Source organism: Juglans regia, chromosome 2, assembly GCF_001411555.2.
Source record: "Juglans regia cultivar Chandler chromosome 2, Walnut 2.0, whole genome shotgun sequence".
Taxonomy (NCBI): Eukaryota; Viridiplantae; Streptophyta; class Magnoliopsida; order Fagales; family Juglandaceae; genus Juglans; species Juglans regia.
In genome coordinates, this window is record NC_049902.1 from 5,454,464 (window position 1) to 5,480,100 (window position 25,637).

General features: G+C 37.6%; 1 protein-coding gene across 1 annotated transcript; it reads right to left on the reverse strand.

The window, feature by feature from the left end:
- Positions 1 to 1,923: 1,923 nt before the first annotated feature.
- LOC108985867 lies at positions 1,924 to 3,598 on the reverse strand. The gene is made up of 2 exons (XM_018958322.1): positions 3,353 to 3,598; positions 1,924 to 2,628 (listed from the first exon to the last, which is right to left on the reverse strand). The coding sequence occupies exons 1-2, from the start codon at positions 3,596 to 3,598 to the stop codon at positions 1,924 to 1,926; spliced, it is 951 nt and encodes a 316-aa protein (XP_018813867.1).
- Between the last annotated feature and the right edge of the window lie 22,039 nt (positions 3,599 to 25,637).

Sequence of the window (25,637 nt, forward strand, 5' to 3'; positions counted from 1 at the left end):
TAATAAATAATCAATACTATGCCTTTATTCATTGAGCAATCTCCTTTAATAGCTACTGAGATTACAAATTTAAATTGTAACAAACATAGCTAAAAATCAGCTTTATGATAGGAACAAAAATTCAAATTTAAACTTGCTACGATTAGCTTTGTATATCCAAATAAAACTAAACTTTGAAATTTAAAAATGGCCAAGAGATCAAGTCTTCAGCCTGGCAGTGTCTTCGAGCACGGCTCTTCCATCATCGGTTAGCCACCAGGCACTCCCAAGCATTTCAAACCGTGAACTTGCCGTCTTTGGATGGGGTCCAAATGAGGAGCATGTCATGCCCCTCTCGAGGATCTCCCATGGTTTCGAGTATCTCTTCCATTTTTTACGCCCCCCACCAAATGTTCTATAAGCTGCACATCCCATACATTATCTATTTTGCACTTACTTATTTTTAGTCCTGGGGATGCCGTTATTTCCTAACCATTGGCTCGAGGACCATTTCTCATCCAAGAATCCAACGAAAAATTTATGCCACCCCTATGTACTTTCCAACGAGCTTGTTCCAAAACTTGGGGTACTTGCTTCATCACCATTCTCCAAAACCGTGTTCCTTTCATGTTCTCTACAAGGGATATATGATTTCCCCTGACATATTTTCCTCGAAAGAAATGAGCCCATAGAGAGTCTTCCGCGAGGGTGTTCCAGGCGAACTTCATATGTAAGGATTGTTGTGTCTCCTTTAAATTCCAGAGTCCTAAACCCCCTTCGGACACCAGTTTACAAATTTTGTTCCAAGCATACCATTTCTTTTTGGGGGGCAAGGGATGGTCTTTCCCCCCAAAAGAATGTACTCAGTATGCAATTAATGGAGGGAAATACCGACCTAGGCACCTGTAAAACCGAGAGGAGGTGTATTGGCATGCTTGATAAAACATGCTTTAGGAGAATAAGTTTCCCTCCTGCCGAGAGGAGTCTCGTCTTCTAGCCACTAACTTTATCCCGGATCTTGTGTATTAATTCTTCCAAGTGCCAAGTAGTTAACTTGTCGTTTATAATATTCACACCTAAGTATTTTAATGGAAAGTTGCCCTATCCAAAACCCATAAGATTAAGGATTTCTCTTCTTCTAGTTGATGTAATATGCTTGGAAAAAATAATAGCCAACTTCTCCTTATTCACTAGCTGCCCATACCAGTTTTCATACACTCTTAGCTCTTTAATCAATGCTTTAATAGATCTATTTGCTCCATTTGTGAAAATCACTATGTCATATGCATATAACATGTGGGAAATGAGGGGCGTACCTCTATCTTGGGAGAAACCTACAATAGTTCCTTGCTCATATTTTCTTTTTAACAACCTCGTGAACACTTCCTCCATCATAATGAATAAGTATGGCGAAAGGGGATCTCCTAGTCGAAGTCCTCTCTCTCCCTTAAAGAAACCTTTGACAGTTCCATTCAAGAGGATGGAGTACCATGGCGACGTGAGACATGCCTTGATCAACCCACAAACCTCTTTCGAAAAGCCAAAAGAAGCCAGAACATGTAGCAAGAAATTCCAATTCAAGCAGTCATATGCTTTGGACATGTCCACCTTTAATATCACATTTCCCCCATTCTTTTTTTTATGTATTGATTGAGCCATTTCTTGAGTCAGGCTGATGTTTTCAAAAATACTCCTTTTGGGAATGAAGGCCCCTTGTTCCGGAGATATCAAGCTTGGCAATAAATGCGTAAGCCGTGCTACAATAATTTTTGAGCATATTTTATAGATCACGTAACATAGGCTTATGGGCCTAAATTTATCAAACCTAGTTGGTTGTTGTACTTTGGGGATCAAGGCTACATAAGATGCTGTATAAAACTGTGGTAGTTGCTTTTCTTCAAAGAATTCTTTAATTGTTCCCATCACATCCCATTGAATAAAATCCTAGCAATTTCTGAAAAAGCTCGATCCGAATCCGTCTGGTCCCAGACTACTCTCCACTGGAATGCTGAAGAGAGCTTGCCGAATATCTTTTACTATGGGGCACTTAGTAATCTCCTTATTCTCCCCTTCCGTTATAACGTTATCCACAAATAAACTTAAGTCTAGTAGCCCCCCCTCACATTTAAGATCCAACAACCTTTGGAAGTATTGTACAGCTCCCTTATAAACCGCTTCAAGGGATTCGAATGAAGTGTCATCAGCTTTGAGCATTTCATTCACTTGAGTTTGCTGCCTTCTCTTCAGAATCGAGTGGAAGAACCGAGTGTTATTATCCCCTTCTCTTATCCATTTAGCTTTGGCCTTCTGCTCTAACATGGACTCCTTTCTTTTCTTCCATATATCTAGTTCGATTTTTGTTATGAGCAGATCCTGTTCCACCATTTCCTCATATCCCTCCTGTAGGTGAGAATCTAGAACTTCAAAACTCTGTTCTAACTCTCGGATCATTATTTCCACATGCCCAAATTTTTCCTTGTTCCATGTTTTGAGGACATGTTTATTGTGTTTCAGTTTAAAAGCCAGGTTCTCTAAACCTCTACCACGCCCCTCCTCCTCCCAACTCGTTTTGACTAATGGAAAAATGTCTTGGTGCTCCACCCACATTTGTTGGAAGCGAAACGGGGATGTCCCATACCTTTGGAAGTCCTGGACACAAGAGACTGTCATTGGCGAGTGATCCGAAGTATTGCGCCCAAGTAAGTCAACAAAGTTAGCGAGAGTTGCTCCAAGAACTTTGTGTTAATAAATCCTCTGTCTAGCTGAGCCCAACTCCTTGCTAATCCCTCTTGCCCGTTGCACCAAGTTAGCCTTTTCCCTTGGGAATTTATTTCAAGGAGCCCACACTCATTGATCCAATTATTAAATTCCTCCATCGCTATCATAGGGCGAGGAGCCCCCCCCCCCCCTCCCCCTTCGCTCTTCATTAGTTCTTATGATGTTGAAGTCCCCTAGGATCATCCAAGGAAAGCTTGTATGCGCCTACTCTTCTAAGTCCCTCCATAGCTCTCTCCGTTGCCCATAATTACATTTGGCATATACTAATGTAATCAAAGACTTTATGCTCCCCTCCAAAATTTTAACAGTAATAAACTGATCACTCATGCTAATCACACTCACATTTACGCTTTTATCCCACAACAACCAAAGTTTCCCCGCCTTAACTTGGTTATTCCACCCATTTTCCATCATAAATATTTCATAAGGTTGTCCATGTTCCTCTCATCTACAAATGTCTCTGCTAGAGCTACCACTTTAGGATTATATTTTTTAACTAGCTTCTTCAACCTTCCCCTTGATGTGCCCAAGCCTCTGATATTCCAATATAGAATTGGACTTATCATAAATTAAGTTTTGAGGGACGGGTAATGACCTGCTTTGTGCTTCTCGTTGTGCTTAGACCATTTGTTCCATCTCTGCTCTTTGCTCCACTAGTTCCTCCCTCAGACATGTAATCTTTATCTTTTCCTACTTTGTCATTTAATTCACCCTCTTCCTGATCAGACAAGGATTTATTCCCCTCCTCTATTTCACCCACCTGATTCTCTTGTCCCCATTCATCTAAGGATACTTCTTCAATTAATACTACATCCTCCTCCGTACACACCTCTCTAGGCATCTATTTCAAACTTTCCAACACTACCTCCTGCGAATCCGTGTGATCATCTCCCTTGTAAGCTGGGGAGTTAAAGCTGTCAAACCCCTGCTCCTGTCCAACCTGCACCTGACCACACAGTACTTCATTGAATTCTTGTGCTTCTTGTGTGTCGCTATCACCCCATTCTCCTTGTTTTTCATTCTCTTCCCATTGCTCCTCTTCTTGTTCGACCACCATAGCATTCTCCCCTCCAACAAGAGCAGGTGCTTCTGGTTCTTCCCCCATACCAGGCTCTATTTCATTTCTTCCCCCCATATTAATGTTCCCTCCTGCATCCTTTGTCCCCCTTCTAACTTCACGATACTCCTTAGCACCCTTTAGTATTCTTGTTTTTACCGGTTCTCGTCTGCTATTTCCTCTCCTACATGTTTGTTGGTTGTGTCCCTACATTTTACAAGACAAACAGAACACAGGCAATGTCTCAAACACCACCTCCTATTTAAAACCAGACCCCGGTGCTCCAATCCAAAAGTAATCCAAATGTTGTCGGGAGGCGTCCATTTCCAGGCATACTCGTGCTCCATCTGTTCGTGTTGCACAACGGGTAGAGTTATCTGTCTGAATAAAATTTCCTAGTGGTGCCATCAAGATCCTGAGTATAGAGTCATCATAAAAGTTCGGTGGTAAACCTAGAAGCATTATCCAGACTGGGACTATCAGCAATTCCTCATCTTCAGTATAACCCGTCGTCCAATGAAAGACTCTGTAAGGCACTCCATTAATCTCACTTGCCTCTCGAGAGAAGGTTTTATTGAAATCCTCCTCTAAGGTAAGTTGCAAGAATGTGTTTTCGTTCTTGCTCATGGAAGAGACTACCATCATACCCCCTAACCCGCATCTGTTACATATAAACATCCTTATTACATCAAGAGTTGGCCTCTGCCTAATGAATTTCAAAACTAGAGAGAACCTGAAAGGTGCTGCTGAAGCTATAATTTCTTCTTTAGAGAACATAAAACATACCTAACCGTCGATGATTGTTGGGGGCCTCATGGGAAGATTTACTTCCGGCAAAGGCTGAGGAATGGTCATGACCAGGTCGATGAAGGACCTGGCTTTGTTTGCCGGCACGGGACTGCCTAGCTGGGCCATGGCAATGGCCATGACGGCATGAGGTCCCTCGAATGAGGAGACCTAAAAATCTTACTTTTTTCTTTTGCTCTTTCTTTTTCTCTCATCGCTGTACATAATTAGGAATAGATTCAACATCAATTAAAAAAGCAAGAGCACTTGTCCATTAAAAACCCCACCTTGTCGCCAACCAAAATTTGAGCAACGATAAAAGACTTTGCTACTTACAGTTTTGGACTACCTAAATTCAATTGCTACTTTTTCTTTCCTAACAACATATATAAATTCGATATTTTAAGGTCAAGTGGAGGGACATATTCATCGCTTGTTCTATTAGGCCTAATGCAGGGCTAGTGTGGCCCACAACCCAGAAGTTGCAAGCCTACTGACTAATAAGGAAGAAGGTGGAACCCGTGCATAAACAAGAAGACGGGGCAACCTTCACACATTAGCACACCTCCAATCAGACGACTCACGGGAAAGCTCACTACATTAATTGCACCAATTGAAAGAGTTGGTAGGAGATCCTATCCCTGACAGGATTCTCCACTTTAATTGCGACGACTTGCGTGCAATGCGGGTAGACATAGTGGGCCCCATACCCCAGGGCAAAGGAGGCATAAAATTCATCGTATATAGTAACTATAGATTACTTCATGAAATGGGCGGAGGCAGAGCCCATGGTGACTAATATCTCCAAGTTCCTATGGAAGACTTTTGTGTGTAGATTTGGAATCCCCCGCACCATCATTTCAGACAATGAGTGGTAGTTCGGCTCCGATCACTTTCGCATTTGCTGCACCAAATTAGGGATCAAAGTCAAGTAATCCTCTCTAGGACATCTTCAAGCCAATTGGCATGTCAAGATGGCTAACAAAACCATTGTGGGAATATTAAAGAAGAAAATCATGAGTAACAATGGAGCCTAGGCAGAAGAGTTGCCAGGAGTCCTATAGGCCTATCACACTACCACAAGAACCCCAACCGGGGAAACCCCTTTTGGGTTGATGTATGGAAGCGAGGCTGTGATCCTGGTAGAGATAGGGATACCAAGCTATAAGGTCTAGCATTTTAATGAGAAAACAAACGAAGAAGTCGTACACAAGAACCTGGACATGGTGGAAGAGCCGAGAGACAAAGCGGAGTTGAGGGCGACGATTGCCAAGAGGAAAACAGAGCAATACTTCAACAAAAAAAGGTAAAGCATAGAGTGTTTAATGCTGGAGACCTAGTCCTTAAAAAAAACCAGGGTAACCAATCAGGAAGAAGGGAAGCTTGGACCAAAATAGGAGGGACGGTAAGTAGTTATGGCTTGTCATAGACTTGAAGCTTATTGGCTAAAAGACGCTGAGGGAAAGGGACTACATCGACCATGGAACAAAGAGCACCTAAAGAAATATTTCGCTTAGAAGGCTCTCGTGTAAGAACACCCTATGAACTTAATAAAATTTCTTTATACGTCGTGACACTTCTTTATGTTTAATTTCTTACTATCAAATCCTTGCTACAGTATAGACATTACGAACACCACCCATTGTGATACTCTATATTTTAATGTATTTATTTTTTTTGTGAAGGATTATTTTAATTAACTTATATATTGGTTCTTTTGTTTTAAATTTATCGGATTTCTCATTGGATTTATTTTATAATTCTTAAGTTGTGAAATTTTACTTTGATGTGTTTTCTTGATATTAATTAGTGTTTACATTTAAATTTACTCTTTGCTTTAATGAATAATTTTATCATTGGACTTTAATTATTTTATTTTATTAATTTAGAGTTGCAGTGTTTTTATTTGGCTCTTATTTATTTATTTTATTTATTGTGCCTTTTTTTATTTCTTTTGTTGGACTCTTATATTTTCGGATTGGGCATTTTGTGTGTTTTATTTTTTCTTTTTCTTTTTCTTTTGGGCCTAGCCCTTTTGGTCCCCAGCCTAACCCGTGACAACCCAGCCCAATATTCCCCCCCCCCCCCAAACGACATCGTTTAGTCCAGCCTTAGGGCTTCTTCATTTCTCTTTTCTTCTCCTACGCGCCGTGCTTCTCCACCTCCTTTCCATTTCAGTTTCATTTCCCTTTCTTCAATCCATGCTGCTGCTGTTTCTCCTCTTCTCCTTCATTTTATTCTTTCCTCTGTTTTTCGTTTGGGTTACCGTCTGCAGTGTTTCTTCTTCCTTCATCTTATTTTCGGATCTTCCCCTCTGCAAGTTAGCCAACGCCACCATTCATTCCCCCATCTTCAGCTGGTAATGTTTCTTTTTCCATCTCTTTAATTTTCGGTTTCCCTTTGTGCTGTAAAACTATGCAAATCTCTTCCTCTTTAGCAGATATTTTTTCACCTTTTTCTCTCCATTTGCAGGTCTGTCCATGAGCCTTCATTGTTGTACTCTTACTTAAATTTTTCTTACTAATTTAGTGGCTCATGCTTGTGATTTATTCCCATTCCATTCCCTTTTTTGTTTGGTCATTCACTGCTCTATTTTGCCATGCATGTTTTTGCCATAAAAGCCGTGAGCTCCCCTCATATATTGGTGATTTTTGTGCTTGCCGTGAGTGCATCTTCCAGCCATCGCTTGTTGCCTCTCGGTTTCCTTTGGGTAAGTTTCTGCCGCTGCTCATCTTTTTTTTTTCTTTTGTTTTGTGGTAGCTTCCTTGAGAAGGAAATATACATATGTTTGGGTATCTCGGTTACTCTATAATATTAGGCATTTTTACGATTTTGCCTTCTTTGAAACACGAGTTAATATTATGTTTATTGAATCTGAAAGCTTGATTTTTGTTTTACGTGGGATACATGCTATTTTGGGCATAGATGTATGGGCTTATAAACTAAGTATATTGGTATTTTAACAGAATAAGTTGATCATGTTGTAGTTTTTATACGTTAAATTCACTTTGTATGAGTTTTGTTTTAAATACAAATTAAATAATGATTTGAAAGATGTTATTAGTATTAATATCTTTTAGAAGTACATAGTAGTGCAAGATTTTTATTTTGAACTCTTTAAAAAGATAGTAATTAGTCTATTTTTATTAAACGAAATATTTGCTCTCCTATTTTAATCATTTTTGTTTTGATGAGTCTTTTAACTAGAAATGTTTTGTGCGGCATAATTGTATCTATTACTATTATTATTATGCAATTTTAGAAATATTCTAAGTTTATAGATATGAGGATATTGAGGAATTTAGAAAGTGATAGTATTTTAGAATTAAGAGAAATCTTAAGTTTTTGAGGAACTAAAATAGGTACTTCAAGTGTAATATGAGATTTATCTGTTCACTGGAGATTTATTTTAGTTATATGAATTTTTATAGGTGACGATTGACAATTGTTCAGCATTGCTGTGGAGAATTTCTGAATAAGCTAAAAAGCCCAGGTAAGCGGGGTTCCTATGCTAGGTTTTATACGAATTATTGAGACCGAGGTTGACTTTCTAAAAATTTTGCATATTTTGTGATTAAATGAAAACTTGGAAAAAACCAACCTCGGTCGTTTATTTGCATTACTCATGAAATCTGTATGAAAAAAGAAAAATATTTTCTGACATGTATTATGTAGACATGAGCTAAAATCTGAAAAAAAACGATATTGAGGATACGAAAAATTGTGCATTGATTTAGAAAGATGCTCCGACTTTTGTTTTAGTATGTGAGAATGATCTAAGTTTCAGTACTCTGTTTTGATATGATGTGGCATCTGAAAAACCTTTGGCATAATTTTTCTGATTCTGTTCTAACTCTGATTCTGATTCTCATATGGTGAATCTGATTCTGTTTTGCTCTGATATGTGGCCCTGTCATGTGATATAATAGTGACCTCTGGCCCTGTCACGGGATACAATAGTGACCTCTGGCCTTGTCACGGGATAGAATAGTGACCTCTAGCCCTGTCACGGGAGAGAATAGTAACCTTTGGCCCTGAGATAGAATAGTTATCTTTGGCCCTGTCACGGGATATAATAGTGACTTTTGACCCTACCATGTAATATAATAGTGGATTTCTGTTCTGAGTCCAATCACTTTGATATTCATGATGATTTATGTTCTGCTTGACTTTTCGCAGAATGCACAACCCTACCATAGGGGTTAAACATGACCATCTGTTCTGATATGATGTTCTGATATGGCATGATAAAATGAAGATGTTCAGTCATGTTGTGCCAAAGGAGTATTTGAATATGAAAAGTTGGTTTCTGAATATGAAATGTTTGAAATATCACACTGATTTTCTGATAATATGTATTTTTGAGATATGCATAATGAAAACTGAAATGTTTTGTTTCTGCATTCTAAACTCTGTGAAAATGCTCATATTTACACACTAGCATATGTCCTTTGCTTACTGAGTTGTTGATAACTCACCTCTTATCTCCATAACATTTTTAAGATATTTTTATGGTCCAGCTAGAGAACAAGAATATGAAGTATTGCAACAGTCTGATGATCATAGATGAATGAGTGCTAAGGGTAAGAGTATTTTGGAGGATCATATTTAGTAGTTTTATCTCTAGCGACTATTTTGGTACGTCAAGTTATGATTAATTTGGGTTTTTGTGGAGATGTTATTGTTATATTGAGGTTTTTGTTTAGTATTTATGTGAAGGGATATGGATTTTTGGATCGAACAAATAAGTTAAGTATTTTGTGGGGTTTTTTGTTTATTTATTACTGATTATTGGAAATGTTCTTGAGGAATAAGAGCTAACTCTCCGGACCTCCGGAAACGGGGCGTTACATCCATGATGGTGAACAATAAATAAATGCAGGGGAGACACACATATTTATGTGGTTTAGTACTGAGTTTACGTTCACGGGGGTTCAGGGAGGGGAGAATCTATTATAATAAATTTTTTTTGTAGTCTCTCATGGTCTCTCATCCTCACTGTACAATAGATCTCGAAGGTCTGCCTTTTAGAGGAGATATCTTCACTGAAACTCCTTTTGTGAGGTTGAAGAAGCCTTCTAGGAGAAGTTTGGCCAAAAGTCCCTAGAGTCGCATGTGCCCTTGACTTTTATTTCCTGCCCCTTTGCTTTGTGTCACTTCCCTTTGCTTTTTGTCACATTACCCTTCTTTTATGTCTACTCCCCTCTTTTCCTCCTGATGCTCTGACACCCTTCTCAGCCTTTTGTCTCCTCCTTCATTCTCTCTTTCTTCTCTCATGATGAGTTCTGCCTCTATTGGGCTGGACCTAGGAAATACCATGGCCCCTAATATTTTATCCCTTACAACACACTTGTGATGTGGCGAATATAGCTCTGGTGGCCCCTCGGCTCAACTTCTCATCTTGGCGGAAAGCCACGACCCTAGGATGTGTGATGCACAAGTTAATATATAAATAATACATATTTTTTAACTTATGTATATTAGTATCAGAATCAAAGGTGTACATTGGAGGCTGATGTTGGTGCAGAGTCGGAAGTCGGAGGTGGGAGTCGGAAGTCAAAGTCGGAGTTGGCCAAAAAACAGCTCTGACTCCGATTCCAAAAGTAAGAACTAGACCCTACATATACTCATTGGAAGTTTTCAAATAACTCTTTAATATGAATGTTTAGATTTGCAAATACACATGCAATTAGACATGATATAGCTTTGAGTAACACAACATTATGAATCCTCGAAGTAGAAAGAAAGGAGATATAAAAATGGATAAACAAAGCCAATGGCTGGAAATTAAGAGAATTAGCACGAGACTCTTTGTCAACACAGAAATAAGCCCACACTGAAGAAGACTTGCCTGCCGGTATGCCACAAAATGAAGTCGTCGCTAATTGCAAAGTCATGGAAGCATTATTGGACGTGCCTACCATTCATCAATCAGAAAATATCCCACAAGTTCCTTGTAGGAACTTGAAAGTTTTAATTAAGAGATATAAATATATGAAGTGAATTATACAACATTTATTGAGAATTTAGTATTATCAAGACAATTAAAATGGGAATAAAAAAATATTGTAGGCCAACTCACTTCGCATATTTATCTTTCTCCTATTTTAGGTCCCCATCAAGTTTAGACAATAATCTAAGGCTAGGGATATATCCTTCCCAGTAGGGACAAAACCAAGATTATAATAAGTTTGGAGGAGTCGGATACTTTTAGGTCTAGAATAAATAGTTGAATTGAAAATTTTTAAGAACACTTTTAACAAATTTATAAAAAACCGAGTAAAAACTTAGAAAGAAAAAATAAATTCCAAACTTGCATTATTTTATGAATACGGGTAATTTTACATCTAAGCTTTTCATATGTTGCAATTAAGAAAATATGTTGGTCCATAGAAACGATCTATATATATAGGAATTATTAAAAAAAAAAGTGGTAATATATGTAAACCATAAACTAAGGTCTCATTTGCAGAATGAGATGTGATGAAAAATATGTAAATAGTAGTGAGATAGTTTGAGTTAAGATATTTTTTTGGGTTTTAGGAAATGAGAGAGAAAATGTTGAATACAAATATTATAAAGTTAAAATATTGTTAGAATATAATTTTTATTTTGAAATTTGAATAAGTTTAATTGTTTTTTATATTTTGCGTAGAAGGTTGAAAAAATTGTAATGATTATATGAAAAATTGAATATTTGAAATTAAAAGTGTTTGTCTTTGAGTGATATTTGGGAAGGAATTTCTGAGAAATTTTGAGATGAAATCAGATAAGATGTGTTCCCAAACGAGGCATAAGTTTTGTATTTTGCTGAATAATGTATAATAGTAATATCATATATTTAAAATTTTTTACGTAGCGTAATTGCATACTGCGTAGCCAGTTATCCACCGAACATTGGGTTTTTTGTTCAATATGTTTCACTTAAAAATTACAAAATTTGACAAGGAAATAATCTAATGTGAATATTATAATATTCTAATTTAATTCCTTGAAATAGAATAGGAGAATAAAATGTAGTAACCATAAAATGTTAAATGAGTACTCCAAATTCTAATTTGGTGATATACAAGAAAGATCTATTAAAAAATTATTTACAATTTACAAGGCACCCCTTAACAATGGCTATTCAAGAGCATCACGAGCCATTAATGCCAATTATGAATTGTGGACAACTATCAAAATCAAAGAGATATATATAAAATACTCTACAAAAAAATTGCTTATTTGTGACCAGTTATTTTCAGTGAAATTACTATTTTCAACTAAAATGAGTCTGTTTTCGTCGCAAATAATCCTTTGTTAGCAAAAAATTGTCACAAATACCGGTTTTTCTTGTAATGTGAAAGGCCTAACTTTAATCACATGAGAACGTAATATCATAATTAGAAATTGGTGGTATTCTGATCATCTAATCACAGAAGGTAATATCATTAGAAAGTAGTGGTGGTTAATTATATAAACAATTTGAATGATTAACTTTTCTCCAAAACTTTAAAACTACATGAGAATAATTAACCATTATTCCCATGAAACTTTAAAAGGAATGTCTAATTAAGTATTTCGTGATCAACTACATATATCATAAAACGCTGTTAGTTCATGATTAGGAAGTTTACCATAAGGCTAAGAGCCTAATGGCTTAAGGAAATATAGCCTGGTTCTCTAAATGGAAAACATGAATTCAAACCCACCACCTTCTTAAAAATAAAAAGTGAAAATTAAAAATTAAAAAAAAAAAAGAAGTTCACTGAAATGAAAGAAAATCTAATTAGTTCCAATGATTCTCCATCGATCCATCAGCTTGTAAATGGGAATTCATAACGTTTCTCTTTTTCAAGATCATGTGTAGTTTTATTTAGGGCAGGTAATGCATAACGTTATTTATTGGCGTGCATTAACTGACTTATATGATTGTACTAGCTAGCTCGGTAGTCATATGTCATAAATATTCATTGACCGATTTAAATCGTTTTTCCATAACTCATGACTTTTCCAAATACATCCATGCAAATACCAAAACATCATGCATGAAAGTTACTTACAGAAATCGTTTTTCAACAAAATGGCCATCTCTCTTGACTTGGGAGACTTCCTCTCCCCTTTTTATTCTAATCATATAGGCCGGCATGAACTTCTGCATGTTGTATATCTTGTTAGCATTTGGCCAGGGAGAGATATCCAGTCTAATAGGCGCTTTCTTCAAATAGTGTTAAAGATCTGTTTTGAATAGCAAAAGCCTCACATCTCATTTTATCATATCTTATCTCAATATCTTAATACCATAAATATAAATATTTTTCAATTTTAAATATTCAACTTTTTCATCTAATAATTACAAATTTATTAACCTTCCAAACAAAATACAAAAATAATTTAATTTTTTTTAATTTTAAAATGAAAATAATATTAAAAAATAATATTCTAACATTATTTTTACTTTAACATGACGAAGACTTCGACAAATTAAAAGTTCAGAAAAAATTAAGGTATGAGGAAAAGAACGAAGACTTTGACAGACTTTCTCTTGGTGGAGTAGTCTCTCAGGCTGTCTTCTAATTATAGTGACTTATAATTATATCAAGACCATAATTATGAACCACAAATGTCTATATCTCTACAGAATTAAAAGGAACGAAGACTTCCAGAAAAAATACATTAATAATCCTCGTACGTAGACAACATATGTTTCTTTTTCCAACCTATGGGGGCCCGGTTATAACTGACTAAAATGATATATAGGGACGAAGACTGCCTCCTTCAACAAAAGGACCCCAACTATCGCTTTTCAATTAAAAGATGAAGAATAAGTTTGACGAAAGTTCGTAAAAGCAATCCTAATCTTCCTACCTAGCTGGGTAAACCTTTTCATCTTCCAAGCCCTAGATGTACGTGATTGGAAAATGAAGCAATAACGAATCTAGTAGACAACAATTTTCAACCATGAAGAAAAATTGTTGCAAGAAAATTGAATGTGCTGGGAAGCCAATGGGGGACAAGGAACCACAAGACAATGACCCAGTAATATATATATATATATATATATATATCTTGAATAGCCCAATAATATTATATAATCTTAATCTAATTAATTCCCTTGGTTTCCTTTGATCTTCAATTTGCTACTAGCTACCTACTTGTAATATCGGAGCTCATGCGTTTTTGCACATCCAAAAAAGAATTAAAGAAGCTCAAAAAATGGGAAGAGACGCAGATAGTGTTATGGTATAAGTTTGGTCTCTAGCTAGCTGCAATTGCATTGAAATGCCACCCAAATTAATACCAAGTGATGTGCAAATTAGAAGAAAAATAACTATGCATAAAGAAGGTACGTAGAAAATAGAATCTGTTAAAATCCTCGTGAAATGAAAGAAAAAGTTACGTAGTTTGGATGGTGAGTTGAGATGAAAGTTGAATAAAACTATTATAAAGTTAAAATATTGTTAGAATCTAATTTTTTAATATAATTTTTCTTTTAGAATTTGAAAAAGTTTAATTGTTTATTGTGTTTTGTTTAAAAGTTTAGAAAAATTATAATGATTAGATAAAATGAATGAGATAAGATAAGAATTTAATACTATCCAAAAAATTTAAATGGGAATCAATAAATATGATGAGACTCATTTCATATATTTATATTTCTCTTATTTTAGGTCCAGATCAAGTTTAGATAACAATTTAAGGCTAGCGATATTGACCCAACGTTCCCAGTACATTCAACTTTCTCGCAACAATTTCTCACACTACAAGAAAACTGGGCATTTGCCGCGCTCGAATTCGCCAGAAATATGCCTCATAATCGCTGCTGTAGCTCAGATGCGGCGATCTACACATCGCCGCTTGATCGCCACAATCCTAAAGCCATTTCCGCTCAATAGCGGCGAATTTAAAAAATCGCCACAACTGATTCTATTTCCGGCGATCAATTCTCGCCACAATTGATTAAAAAAAGCGCCACGAGAAGGGTTCCTGGGTCCAACATAATCGCCGCGAAAGACAAATAGCGGCGATAGATGCCGTCGCGATTAAACAATTAGTCACCGCAAAACTAGTTTTTATTAGTGGTGATATGATTCTGTCGCCATAATTGTATGTTTTTGCGGCGACTTTCTTTAGCGAGAAATACGGTAGGATATCGCCGTAATAGATAACTTATCGCCGCAAAAGGATAATTGCTGATCAGCAATTCATTCTTGAAAATTCTTGTCTAGTACTTGATTCTCTATCGCTTCATTAATTTGAATTCATTAGTACTGGTAGAGTACTAATAAATCTATACTGTGTTGTAATAAGGAATGGTAGAGTAATGAATTAATGGCTGCTGTTTGATAAAATGAATAAGATAATCACAAAGAAGATGAAGATGGAAATGGTTACGCCTTGTGGTATTCGAGATCCCCAATTCCTCCCAAATGAAAATACAAACTGTTTCAACAATACTTTTCAGATGCCTCGCACGGTGCCCTTTCTGGCTTACATATGGAGGTAGCCCATGACTAACAAAACTAATGAAAATGCAACATGCGGAAAGTAAAATAGAATAAAAATAACAGATTGCAACAACTATTGATCTAAACGGCAAGATGTAGACTACTTGTAGCTCAGCTTTCTTTATTGGCCTTCAAAACAGTGCGGTTTGTTTCATTGGGGATCATAACATTTTGTTGAACTATTCTTTTAACTTGTATAAAGAGACTGTTCAGATTCATGTGTTGAAGGAGACAGTCTTCATCCTATCATGTGCCAGAAATATATGTTCTCTCCGAGGATTAGTGCAGTTTTTCGACGCTTTTAATTTGTCAAAGTCTTTGCTGCTTTTTTGGCAGAGATATAGACTTTTATGGTTTATAATGATGATCTCGATATAAGTCACCATAATTAAGATTCCACCAAGACAAATTAGTCACTCAAAGTATTCATTATTGTCCTGATTCCTTAATTTTTTTTCTCAAATTTTCTCTCCCAACCTAAATTTGATGTTGGAAGAGGATTCATGCTGCTACAAATCAGGAATGGTGCTTAAAACAGCCTATGTATATAATTAAGCATAGAGTAAGAGAGATTCCACCATGACAAAGTTGGTAAAAATTCTCAAAATCTCGAATCTCTTTAGCCATTTGAGTCTGACTTGTGGTTTCAGAATCAGGTTTTGACTTTTATGGATAAACGTTACCCTCAGAGTAGTTTTCTATTTGTTTTGTAACATTTTTCAATTTCAATCCCTAGTTTCTATGGATTATCTAGCCTTTCTTATTCTGCCCCGCGTCACTTCCTCACCATTAAGGAATAAAAGATCCTTCTGAAAGCAATATATTTAATGAACACTAAGGTACTATACATATCAATATATTTGAATAGAGCGACTATTAAAGATATATCACATCTGGAACCGATGTAGAAGTTCAAGTTGTCGGCCAATAATAGAATACTATGTGGTTTCATTCATCTTTTCGTTATGTTCTTAGGTTTTCCCAGTAGAAACACAAATGATAGGAGCTCATTAATTAGGCCGCTCGATCAAAAAGATTAGAGGAAGTTAAATGAGATTTCGGCCGATAATATATAGAATACTATGTGGTTTCGTTCATCTTTAGATAGTGAGTTGAAATAAGATGAGTTAAGATGAATAAAAATATTATAAAATTAAAATATTGTATTTAGAATATTATTTTTATTTTAAAATTTGAAAACTTAGGTACCGGTGAAAAGTTATATAAAGGAGGAGGCTGCTGTGGATTCATCAGCATCCTATTAACATTTAACTCAAGATTGACTAAATTTGCTCACTTCTTTCCCTTATCTCATCCATTTACAACAGCTAAAGTGGCTCAGGTTTTTTTCTCAGGGGTGTTCAAACTTCATGGAATGCCCAAGTCTATTGTGTATGACAGGGATCCACTTTTCACAAGTTCATTTTGGAGGGAAATGTTTAACCTTCAAGGGGTCCTACTTCATTATAGCTCAGCTTATCATCCACAATCTGATGGGCAAACCGAGAGCTTAAACAAGAATGTGGAGGGCTATTTGAGGTGTTATGTGAGTGATAAACCCAAGGAGTGGAGTAATTGGTTGTCCATGGCAGAATGGTGCTACATACAACACCCCATTCTTCAATAGGGATGTCCCCTTTTGAAGCACTATATGGATATGCACCTCCCAAGCTACTGACTTATGTGCCTGGGACAACTTCTAATGCAGTTGTGAATCAACAATTGAGGTCCAGAGATGAGTTTTTGTCCTTGTTGAGGGACAATATCCAGAAAGCTCAGCATCGAATGAGGTTCTTTGCTGATGCCAAGAGAACTGAGAGGGAATTTCAGATTGGGGATTGGGTTTTCTTAAGGCTTCAACCATATAGGCAAAAGACAGTAGCTTTAAGGCATAATTTAAAGCTATCTCCAAGATTTTTTGGTCCATTCCAGGTGCTGGAAAGAATTGGGTCTGTGGCATACAGATTGGATTTACCTAGCTCATCTAAAATTCATCCTGTCTTTCATGTTTCTTGCCTCAAAAAGAAACTGGGTCAAGGTGTTTCTCCCTTACCAGTTCTTCCTCCAGTTGATATACAAGGGAGAGTACAGCCCGAGCCTGAAGTGATCCTTGAGAGAAGGATGAAAAGAGTGGGGAATCAAGCTGCTATCGAGGTGTTAGTCAAGTGGGTTGGTGCCCCGAGGGAGGACAGTTCTTGGGAAGTTTTGTGGAAATTGAGAAACTTGTATCCACACCTTGTGGGCAAGGTTCTTTGACGAGGGGGAAAATGTTAGGGCCTTGTGGACATGGTCCTTGAAGGGGTGGAGAATGTAAGGTGCAGAAGGTGAGATGGCATGGGAGCTAGTATACAGAAGGGTGGTTGGCTTCGAAAGGAAATAAGGAGGTATGCAGAAGGATGGTTAGCTTCGAAAAGAAATAAGGATCGAAACGGTGCCTAGCATTCATAACAAAAATAACAGAACTTAAGTGAAACGGTGCGTATTGATCAGTAGCAACGCGTAACAGAAGTAACGGTCTGAAACACTACAGACTGGGTTTAACGACGACGTTTTAATCTTCTTCTTAGTCTATAAATAGCACTGTAACCAGCAAAGCTGGTATCGAAAACTATCTTAGTGAAATTCTTCATTTCTTGTTAGGAGGTTTAGGGTTCCTCGAAAACCCTTGGCAAGAATCAATAAAAGTGGTTCTTGATTTCATATTTTGAATTGTGAGTTAGGGAATAGAGCTATTAAACAATTCTCCTGCATTCTGTTGTTTCTGGTTTGGTACCTTACAAGTTGGTATCAGAGAGGCGATCCTCTCCTAAAAGATTACTCTGATGGCTAAAGGTACAAGAGGAGCTCTTAACTCGCAGGCCGAGGGCAAACAACAAGAAGCTGTTCAAAAGCAATTGGATGAACACAACGATGCACTTCATTCTCTGGCTGACAGGTTAGATTGAATTTTTGAAATTCTTACGACTGTATTGACAACTCGAACAATGGTTACCAATGATAATGTACAAAATAATGGTGGAAGGGATCATGAAGAGGGAAGACCAGTCTTACCTCGAGGAATGAGGTTTGATTTACGTCATTTTGATGGTACTGATCCATCAGCATGGGTGTTTAAAGCTACTCAGTTCTTTGACTTCCATCAAACACCTTTGAGAGAAAGGTTAGTGATAGCAGGTTATCACATGGAAGGTCAAGCTTTAATTTGGTATCAAGATGCTCTGGATGGGGGATCTTTAGATGCTAGGATACTTTCATTAAAGTAGTAAATGTTCGTTTTGGTCCCACTGCTTATGATGATCCTATGGAGGCTTTAAATCGCCTCAAGCAGACCAATTCAGTGAACAATTATAAAGATCAATTTGAGCTGTTATCAAATAGGCTTAAAGGTCTTTCTGAGAGGCATAAGTTGAGCATATTTTTGAGTGGATTGAAAGATGAGATTAGACTTCCAGTCAGAATGCTTGCCCCTATTGACCTTAATGTTGCATTTGGATTAGCTAAGATCCAAGAGGAATATGTCTTAGCTTCACGAAAATCCACTAGATTCATGAATCATAATTTTGATAAAACACAGTCTGAGACATCAAATGATCGTGGTCAGAGGTTTGTTGGACCAGTCAGGAGGGTATTCTCTACACAAATGGATGAAAAAAGGAAAAAAAGGCTTGTATTACCATTGTGAAGATAAATGGAGTCCAACTCATGTTTGTAAAAAGCCTAGAGTGTATCTGATCCATGGGGATGGGCAAGAAGATTCTATGCCTTTGGACCCTAGTGAATCAGAAGAAGTTTTACCAGAAGGTAGTGAAAAGAATGAAGAGGGAATGGAAGTTTCATTCCATGCATTGTCTGGCTGCATTAACAGCAACTCTATGAAGTTGTTAGGGAAAATTGGTGCTATTTCTGTTGAGATATTGGTGGATTCTGGATCCACACATAATTTCCTTGACCCTCTTGTTGTTCAGGCAGCTAACCTAATGGTTGATGACACTACAAAACTGCAGGTTCGAGTTGCTGATGGAAATTCTCTTTATAGTCAAGGTAAATGTGAAGAGTCTCTTAAGGTTCAGGGTTCTATGTTTCTAATTCCATTTCATGTTCTGGAATTGGGGGGATGTGATGTGATTCTTGGAGTTCAGTGGCTGAGGACTTTGGGACCTATTATTTGGGATTTTTCAACAATGTCTATGACTTTTTCTGAGGGCAGTCTGAAATGAAATTGAAGGGAGTTTTGGATGCTCAATTGAGGATCTGCCAAGGAATGGAATGTTTTAAATCTTCCTTAATTAACCAACAAGGGTGGTTTTTACAGATGGTAGCAAAGGAACCTGTTCAAGAAGGAAACTCTTGTCTGGAAGAGGTAGCTGCATTAGTAGATGAATTTCTGATGTCTTTGCTGAGCCAGCTGGTTTGCCACCTAAAAGGAGTTTTGATCATCAAATTATCTTGCAAGACAACACCACTCCCATCTCAGCAAGGCCTTACAGGTATCCCCATTACCAAAAAACTGAAATAGAAACCATTCTTAAAGACTTACTCAAATTTGGGGTAGTGAGGCCTAGTCAAAGCCCTTTCTCTTCACCTGTTCTTTTGGTAAAAAAAGCAGATGGTTCATGGAGAATGTGCATTGATTACCATGCACTTAATAAAGTTACCATCAAGGACCAGTTTCCAATAACTGTCATTGATGAACTTCTTGATGAGTTGTTTGTAGCAACCATGTTTTCCAAGCTAGATCTTAGGTTTGGGTACCATCAGATTCGGGTCAAAGAAGAGGATATTGAGAAAACAGCTGTTCGAACTCATGAGGGCTATTATGAGTTTTTAGTAATGCCTTTTGGGCTTACTAATGCACCTGCAACTTTCCAAGGTTTAATGAATGAAATATTTAAACCTTTTCTAAGAAAGTTTGTTTTGGTGTTTTTTGATGATATTCTTGTGTATAGTTCTTCCTTGGCTGATCATTTGGAGCATTTGAAGGTAGTGCTGGGAGTTTTAAGGCAGCATACTTTGTTTGCAAAGAGGTCAAAGTGTAAGTTTGGCTTACAAGAAATTGACTATTTAGGTCACTAAATCTCTGAAAAAGGGGTGAGAGCAGACCCTTCTAAGTTGGCAGCTATGCTTGATTGGCCCATACCTAGTTCCTTAAAAGCTTTGAGAGGCTTTTTAGGCCTTACGAGGTATTATAGAAAGTTCATAAGGAACTATGGCACTATTGCAGCACCTTTAACAGATTTGCTTAAGAAGAATGCATTCAATTGGTCAGAACCAGCAACTAGAGCATTCCAAAAATTAAAGGAGGTAGTGACTGGGCCTCCTGTTTTGAGGCTTCCAGATTTTACAAAGTGTTTCACAATTGAATGTGATGCCTCGGGCATTGGTCTTGGAGCAGTCCTTATGCAAGAAGGACAGCCTATTGCTTTTTATAGCAAAGCTCTAAAGGGCAAGGCCTTACTGCTTTCTACTTATGAAAAGGAGCTTTTAGCTCTTGTTTCTGCAATTTCTAAGTGGAGACCTTATCTGTTAGGGCAATCTTTTAAGATTAAACCAGATCAACAAGCACTTAAACATCTCTTTGAGCAAAGAGTGGGTACTGAATTCCAACAGAAGTGGTTATCCAAGTTATTGGGGTATGACTTTACCATTGAATACAAACGTGGCAAGGAAAATGTAGTTGCTGATGGGTTGTCCAGGCAGTATGAAGATGATTGTGCTGTGCTGGCTTTAATTACTTTTCACTCCTTTATGGATTCAAGAATTAAAGGATAGTTATAACCTATCCAATGAGCTAGTTGAGATTGTATCCAAACTCAACTCAGGACTGTTGGGCCCTAAACATTATAGCTTGCAACAAGGGTTACTACTGAGAAAGGGCAGGTTGGTATTGGTTCCTAATTCTCCATTCAAGTTGAAGATTCTTGATTATCTTCATAACAACCCTCAAGCTAGACACGTGGGTTATAAGAAGACTCTCCAGAAAGCTAGAAGAGAGTTTTATTGGCAATGGATGAGGGCTGATATTCGAACCTTAGTGAGGGAATGTGCCATTTGTCAGACTAGTAAACATGAAACAGTGAAGCCTGTAGGTCTTTTACAGCCATTGTCAATTCCTCATTCTCCTTGGTTAGATATAGCCATGGACATTATTGAAGGCCTTCCTCATTCCAATGGGTTCTCTGTCATTCTGTCTGTTATTGATAGATTGACTAAATTTGCTCACTTCTTTCCCTTATCTCATCCATTTACAGTAGCTAAAGTGGCTCAGGTTTTTTTCTCAGGGGTGTTCAAACTTCATGGAATGCCCAAGTCTATTGTGTCTGACAGGGATCCACTTTTCACAAGTTCATTTTGGAGGGAAATGTTTAACCTTCAAGGGGTCCTACTTCATTATAGCTCAGCTTATCACCCACAATCTGATGGGCAAACCGAGAACTTAAACAAGAATGTGGAGGGCTATTTGAGGTGTTATGTGAGTGATAAACCCAAGGAGTGGAGTAATTGGTTGTCCATGGCAGAATGGTGCTACAATACAACACCCATTCTTCAATAGGGATGTCCACTTTTGAAGCACTATATGGATATGCACCTCCCAAGCTACTGACTTATGTGCCTGGGACAACTTCTAATGCAGTTGTGAATCAACAATTGAGGTCCAGAGATGAGTTTTTGTCCTTGTTGAGGGACAATATCCAGAAAGCTCAGCATCGAATGAAGTTCTTTGCTAATGCCAAGAGAACTGAGAGGGAATTTCAGATTGGGGATTGGGTTTTCTTAAGGCTTCAACCATATAGGCAAAAGACAGTAGCTTTAAGGCATAATTTAAAGCTATCTCCAAGATTTTTTGGTCCATTCCAGGTGCTGGAAAGAATTGGGTCTGTGGCATACAGATTGGATTTACCTAGCTCATCTAAGATTCATCCTGTCTTTCATGTTTCTTGCCTAAAAAAGAAACTGGGTCAAGGTGTTTCTCCCTTACCAGTTCTTCCTCCAGTTGATATACAAGGGAGAGTACAGCCCGAGCCTGAAGTGATCCTTGAGAGAAGGATGAAAAGAGTGGGGAATCAAGCTGCTACCGAGGTGTTATTCAAGTGGGTTGGTGCCCTGAGGGAGGACAGTTCTTGGGAAGTTTTGTGGAAATTGAGAAGCTTGTATCCACACCTTGTGGGCAAGGTTCTTTGACGAGGGGGAAAATGTTAGGGCCTTGTGGACATGGTCCTTGAAGGGGTGGAGAATGTAAGGTGCAAAAGGTGAGATGGCATGGGAGCTGGTATGCAGAAGGGTGGTTGGCTTCGAAAGGAAATAAGGAGGTATGCAGAAGGATGGTTAGGTTCGAAAAGAAATAGGGATCGAAACGGTGCCTAGCGTTCATAACAGAAATAACAGAACTTAAGTGAAACGGTGCGTATTGATCAGTAGCAACGCGTAATAGAAATAATGGTCTGAAACACTACAGACCGGGTTTAACGACGACGTTTTAATCTTCTTCTTAGTCTATAAATAGCACTGTAACCAGCAAAGCTGGTATCGAAAACTATCTTAGTGAAATTCTTCATTTCTTGTAAGGAGGTTTAGGGTTCCTCGAAAACCCTTGGCCAGAATCATTAAAAGTGGTTCTTGATTTCATATTCTGATTTGTGAGTTAGGGGAATAGAGCGATTAAACAATTCTCCTGCATTCTGTTGTTTCTGGTTTGGTACCTTACAGTTCTAAAGGCGATGTTCTTCGCCATTTATCCCTCCAAAGGGAAACATTTCCCTCAACTTTCCATCTAGAGAGCCTAAGAAAACCATAACACAACTCATGATCATTTGCCAAAACCTCGATCCTTTAGTAGGATTCACCAAGGAAATGTGCTTATCTTTAACATATTTAGCCTTGAAAAAATTTGACCATAATGAATTCTCCGTTAAAATTTTCCAAACAAACTTCATATGGAGAGACTGTTGAACCTCTATCAAACTCCTTAAGCCAAGGCCCCCTTCTTGAACTGGATTACATAAAACATCCCACATCACCCATTTTTTTTTTTTTAGGCTTCCCATCCTCAAACCCCCAATAGAGGCTACTTAATAATCTGTTCAACAAAGAAATAACAGAAATAGGACACCGAATGCATGAAATTAAATGCACTACAAGAAAAACAAGAATTTGTGACAGATTGTTTGCGACGAGAGAAACTATGTGCTACGAAAACATATTCATTTTGGTATGAAATAGTCATTTTCGTAAGAAATAACTGGTCACAAATAAGTACTTTTCTTAAAGTGATGTATAGGAATACTTGAGATCACATGCCGCAGGAGAGACAATCTAGTGCCTTTAGACAAAACCTTATTCTTCCAACCAGCAAGCCTCTCTCTTATACGTCCCACCACTACATCTAAATCTCGTGCTTTAAGTCTCCTAATAACAATTGGGACACCTAAATACTTGAACAGGAAATGGCCTTCTGAAAGGTCCATAAGTCTAAGCAACACTCTTCTTTGAGACATGGAGATTTTTGGGGTGAAAAAAATTGCAGATTTGCCTGAGTTAACAGCCTGACCTGATCATTTCGCATACATCCAAAAAACCACTTTAATACCATGCAACGACTTCTTCCCCCCATTAGAAAAAATAACAATATTATCTGCATACAATAAATGTGAGATCAATGGGGCCCTCGAAGTAAAGAAAACTTCTCAATGGTGCCATCTTCAAATTTTGCCTTTAACAAAGGAGATAGGATTTCTTCAACAAGGATAAAAAGATAAGGCGACAATGGGTCTCCTTGTCTCAAGCTTCGCCCACCTTTAAAAAAATCATTAGCCGTGCCGTTCATCCCTACAGAATACCAATGAGAAGAAACACACTATTTAATCAAATTACAAACTTGGATAGAAAATCCAAATGAAGCAATCACATGCATAAGAAATTCCCAGTTGATCCTATCATAAGCTTTTGCAATATCGATCTTGATCATAACATTACCAACTCTTGTTTGTCTGTTTACGCTGTGTACCAACTCTTGAGTTAAGGTGACATTCTCAAATATGCTTCTACCAGATATAAATGCTCCCTGTTCCAAGGAAATAATGCAAGGAAGCACCAGGGCTAAACATTGGACTATTAATTTGGAATACACTTTGTATAAAACTGAGCAAAGGTTGATAGGCCTAAACTTATCAAAGCCTATTGGATTACTCATTTTGGGAACAATTACCACATAAGAAGAGGAATAATACCTTGGAAGTTTCGAGCCTCGAAAAAATTCACAAACTGCCTCAACCACATCCTCCTCAACAATATCCCAACAATCATTGAAAAAACCTGAGCCAAATCCATCTCGCCTCGGACTATAATCTACTGGAATCGAGAACAAAGCTTCCTTTACATCCTCCCTAGTGGGCATTAAACAGGAACTGAAATTTTCTTCATATGATATAATTTTCTCAACCCATGGAAATAAATCCAAAAGAGGCCCACCAGGTATATCCTGCAAAAATTTAGAAAAGTAATCCACTGCAGCAACATGAATATGCTCTGGAGTCTTCAGCACTCTTCCATCCGATAATGTCATTTCCTTAACCATATTATGTTTTTTAGCTGAAAATTTCAGAAAAAAACTGGGCAATATTCTCCCTTTTATCAATCCACCTTTGCTAGCTTAGCCTATTGTGCCAGCCTCATTTCCTCCCTCTTCTCCGAAGTTTCCAGTTCCAATTTTGTAGCCAAGTAAGTATATTTAGTTTCCTCAGAAAAAGCTATATGAAGGTTAGATTCCAATCCTTCTAACGCCTTTTCCAGATTCTGAACGTGAAACTGAGTCCGACCAAACACTTCTTTACTCCACACTTTAAGAGCTATCTTCAATTTTTTGAATTTTCTTGCTAACCTCCATAACCGATTCCACTGCAACTCTTCCATTCAAGTTCTCACCACAAGACCACGAAAACTTTCATGTGATGTTCGCATTTGCTGAAACTTAAACAAAGAAGGGCCATAACGGATCTGCATATCCAAAAGAGAGATAATCATAGGGGATTGATCTGAGGAGACTCTAGGCAAATACTTCATCTGCACACCAGGAAAAGTCTCCAAGCAAGAGGAATTACATAAGATCCTATCCAATCGAGCCCAACTCCTTGTCCATCCACTATGTCCATTACACTAGGATAGACGACTTCCAGTAGACGCCATTTCCGCTAATCCCACATTATCAATAAACTGATTAAAATCATCTGTAGCACCAAACGATCGAGGTCTGCCACCATGTCTTTCTGCATCGTTTCTGATTATATTAAAGTCACCCGCAATAATCCAAGGGCACCCCAACATATTCATATTAGAGAGTTCCAGCCAAAGATCCCATCTAGAAATTTCCAAACATTTAGCACAAACAAAGGACACCAACACTCTTTGTCCATTCGTAGTCACCAAACACGTAACGTGTTGATTACTGAGGTCCACTAAACTGACTTGCACTTGACAATCCCATAAAACCCAAATGTTTCCTTCAACTCCCCCATTCAACAAACAGTCCAAACAATGCAATTCATTTTTCAACT

Bases quoted from the DNA above. Each gene is read 5' to 3' on its own strand.
- LOC108985867 (XM_018958322.1), bottom strand. From the start codon at position 3,598: ATGCCTAGAGAGGTGTGTACGGAGGAGGATGTAGTATTAATTGAAGAA. The intron at 2,629-3,352 runs GTCATTACCCGT...TCTTGTGTCCAG, and splicing joins CAACGAGAAGCACAAAGCAG to GACTTCCAAAGGTATGGGAC.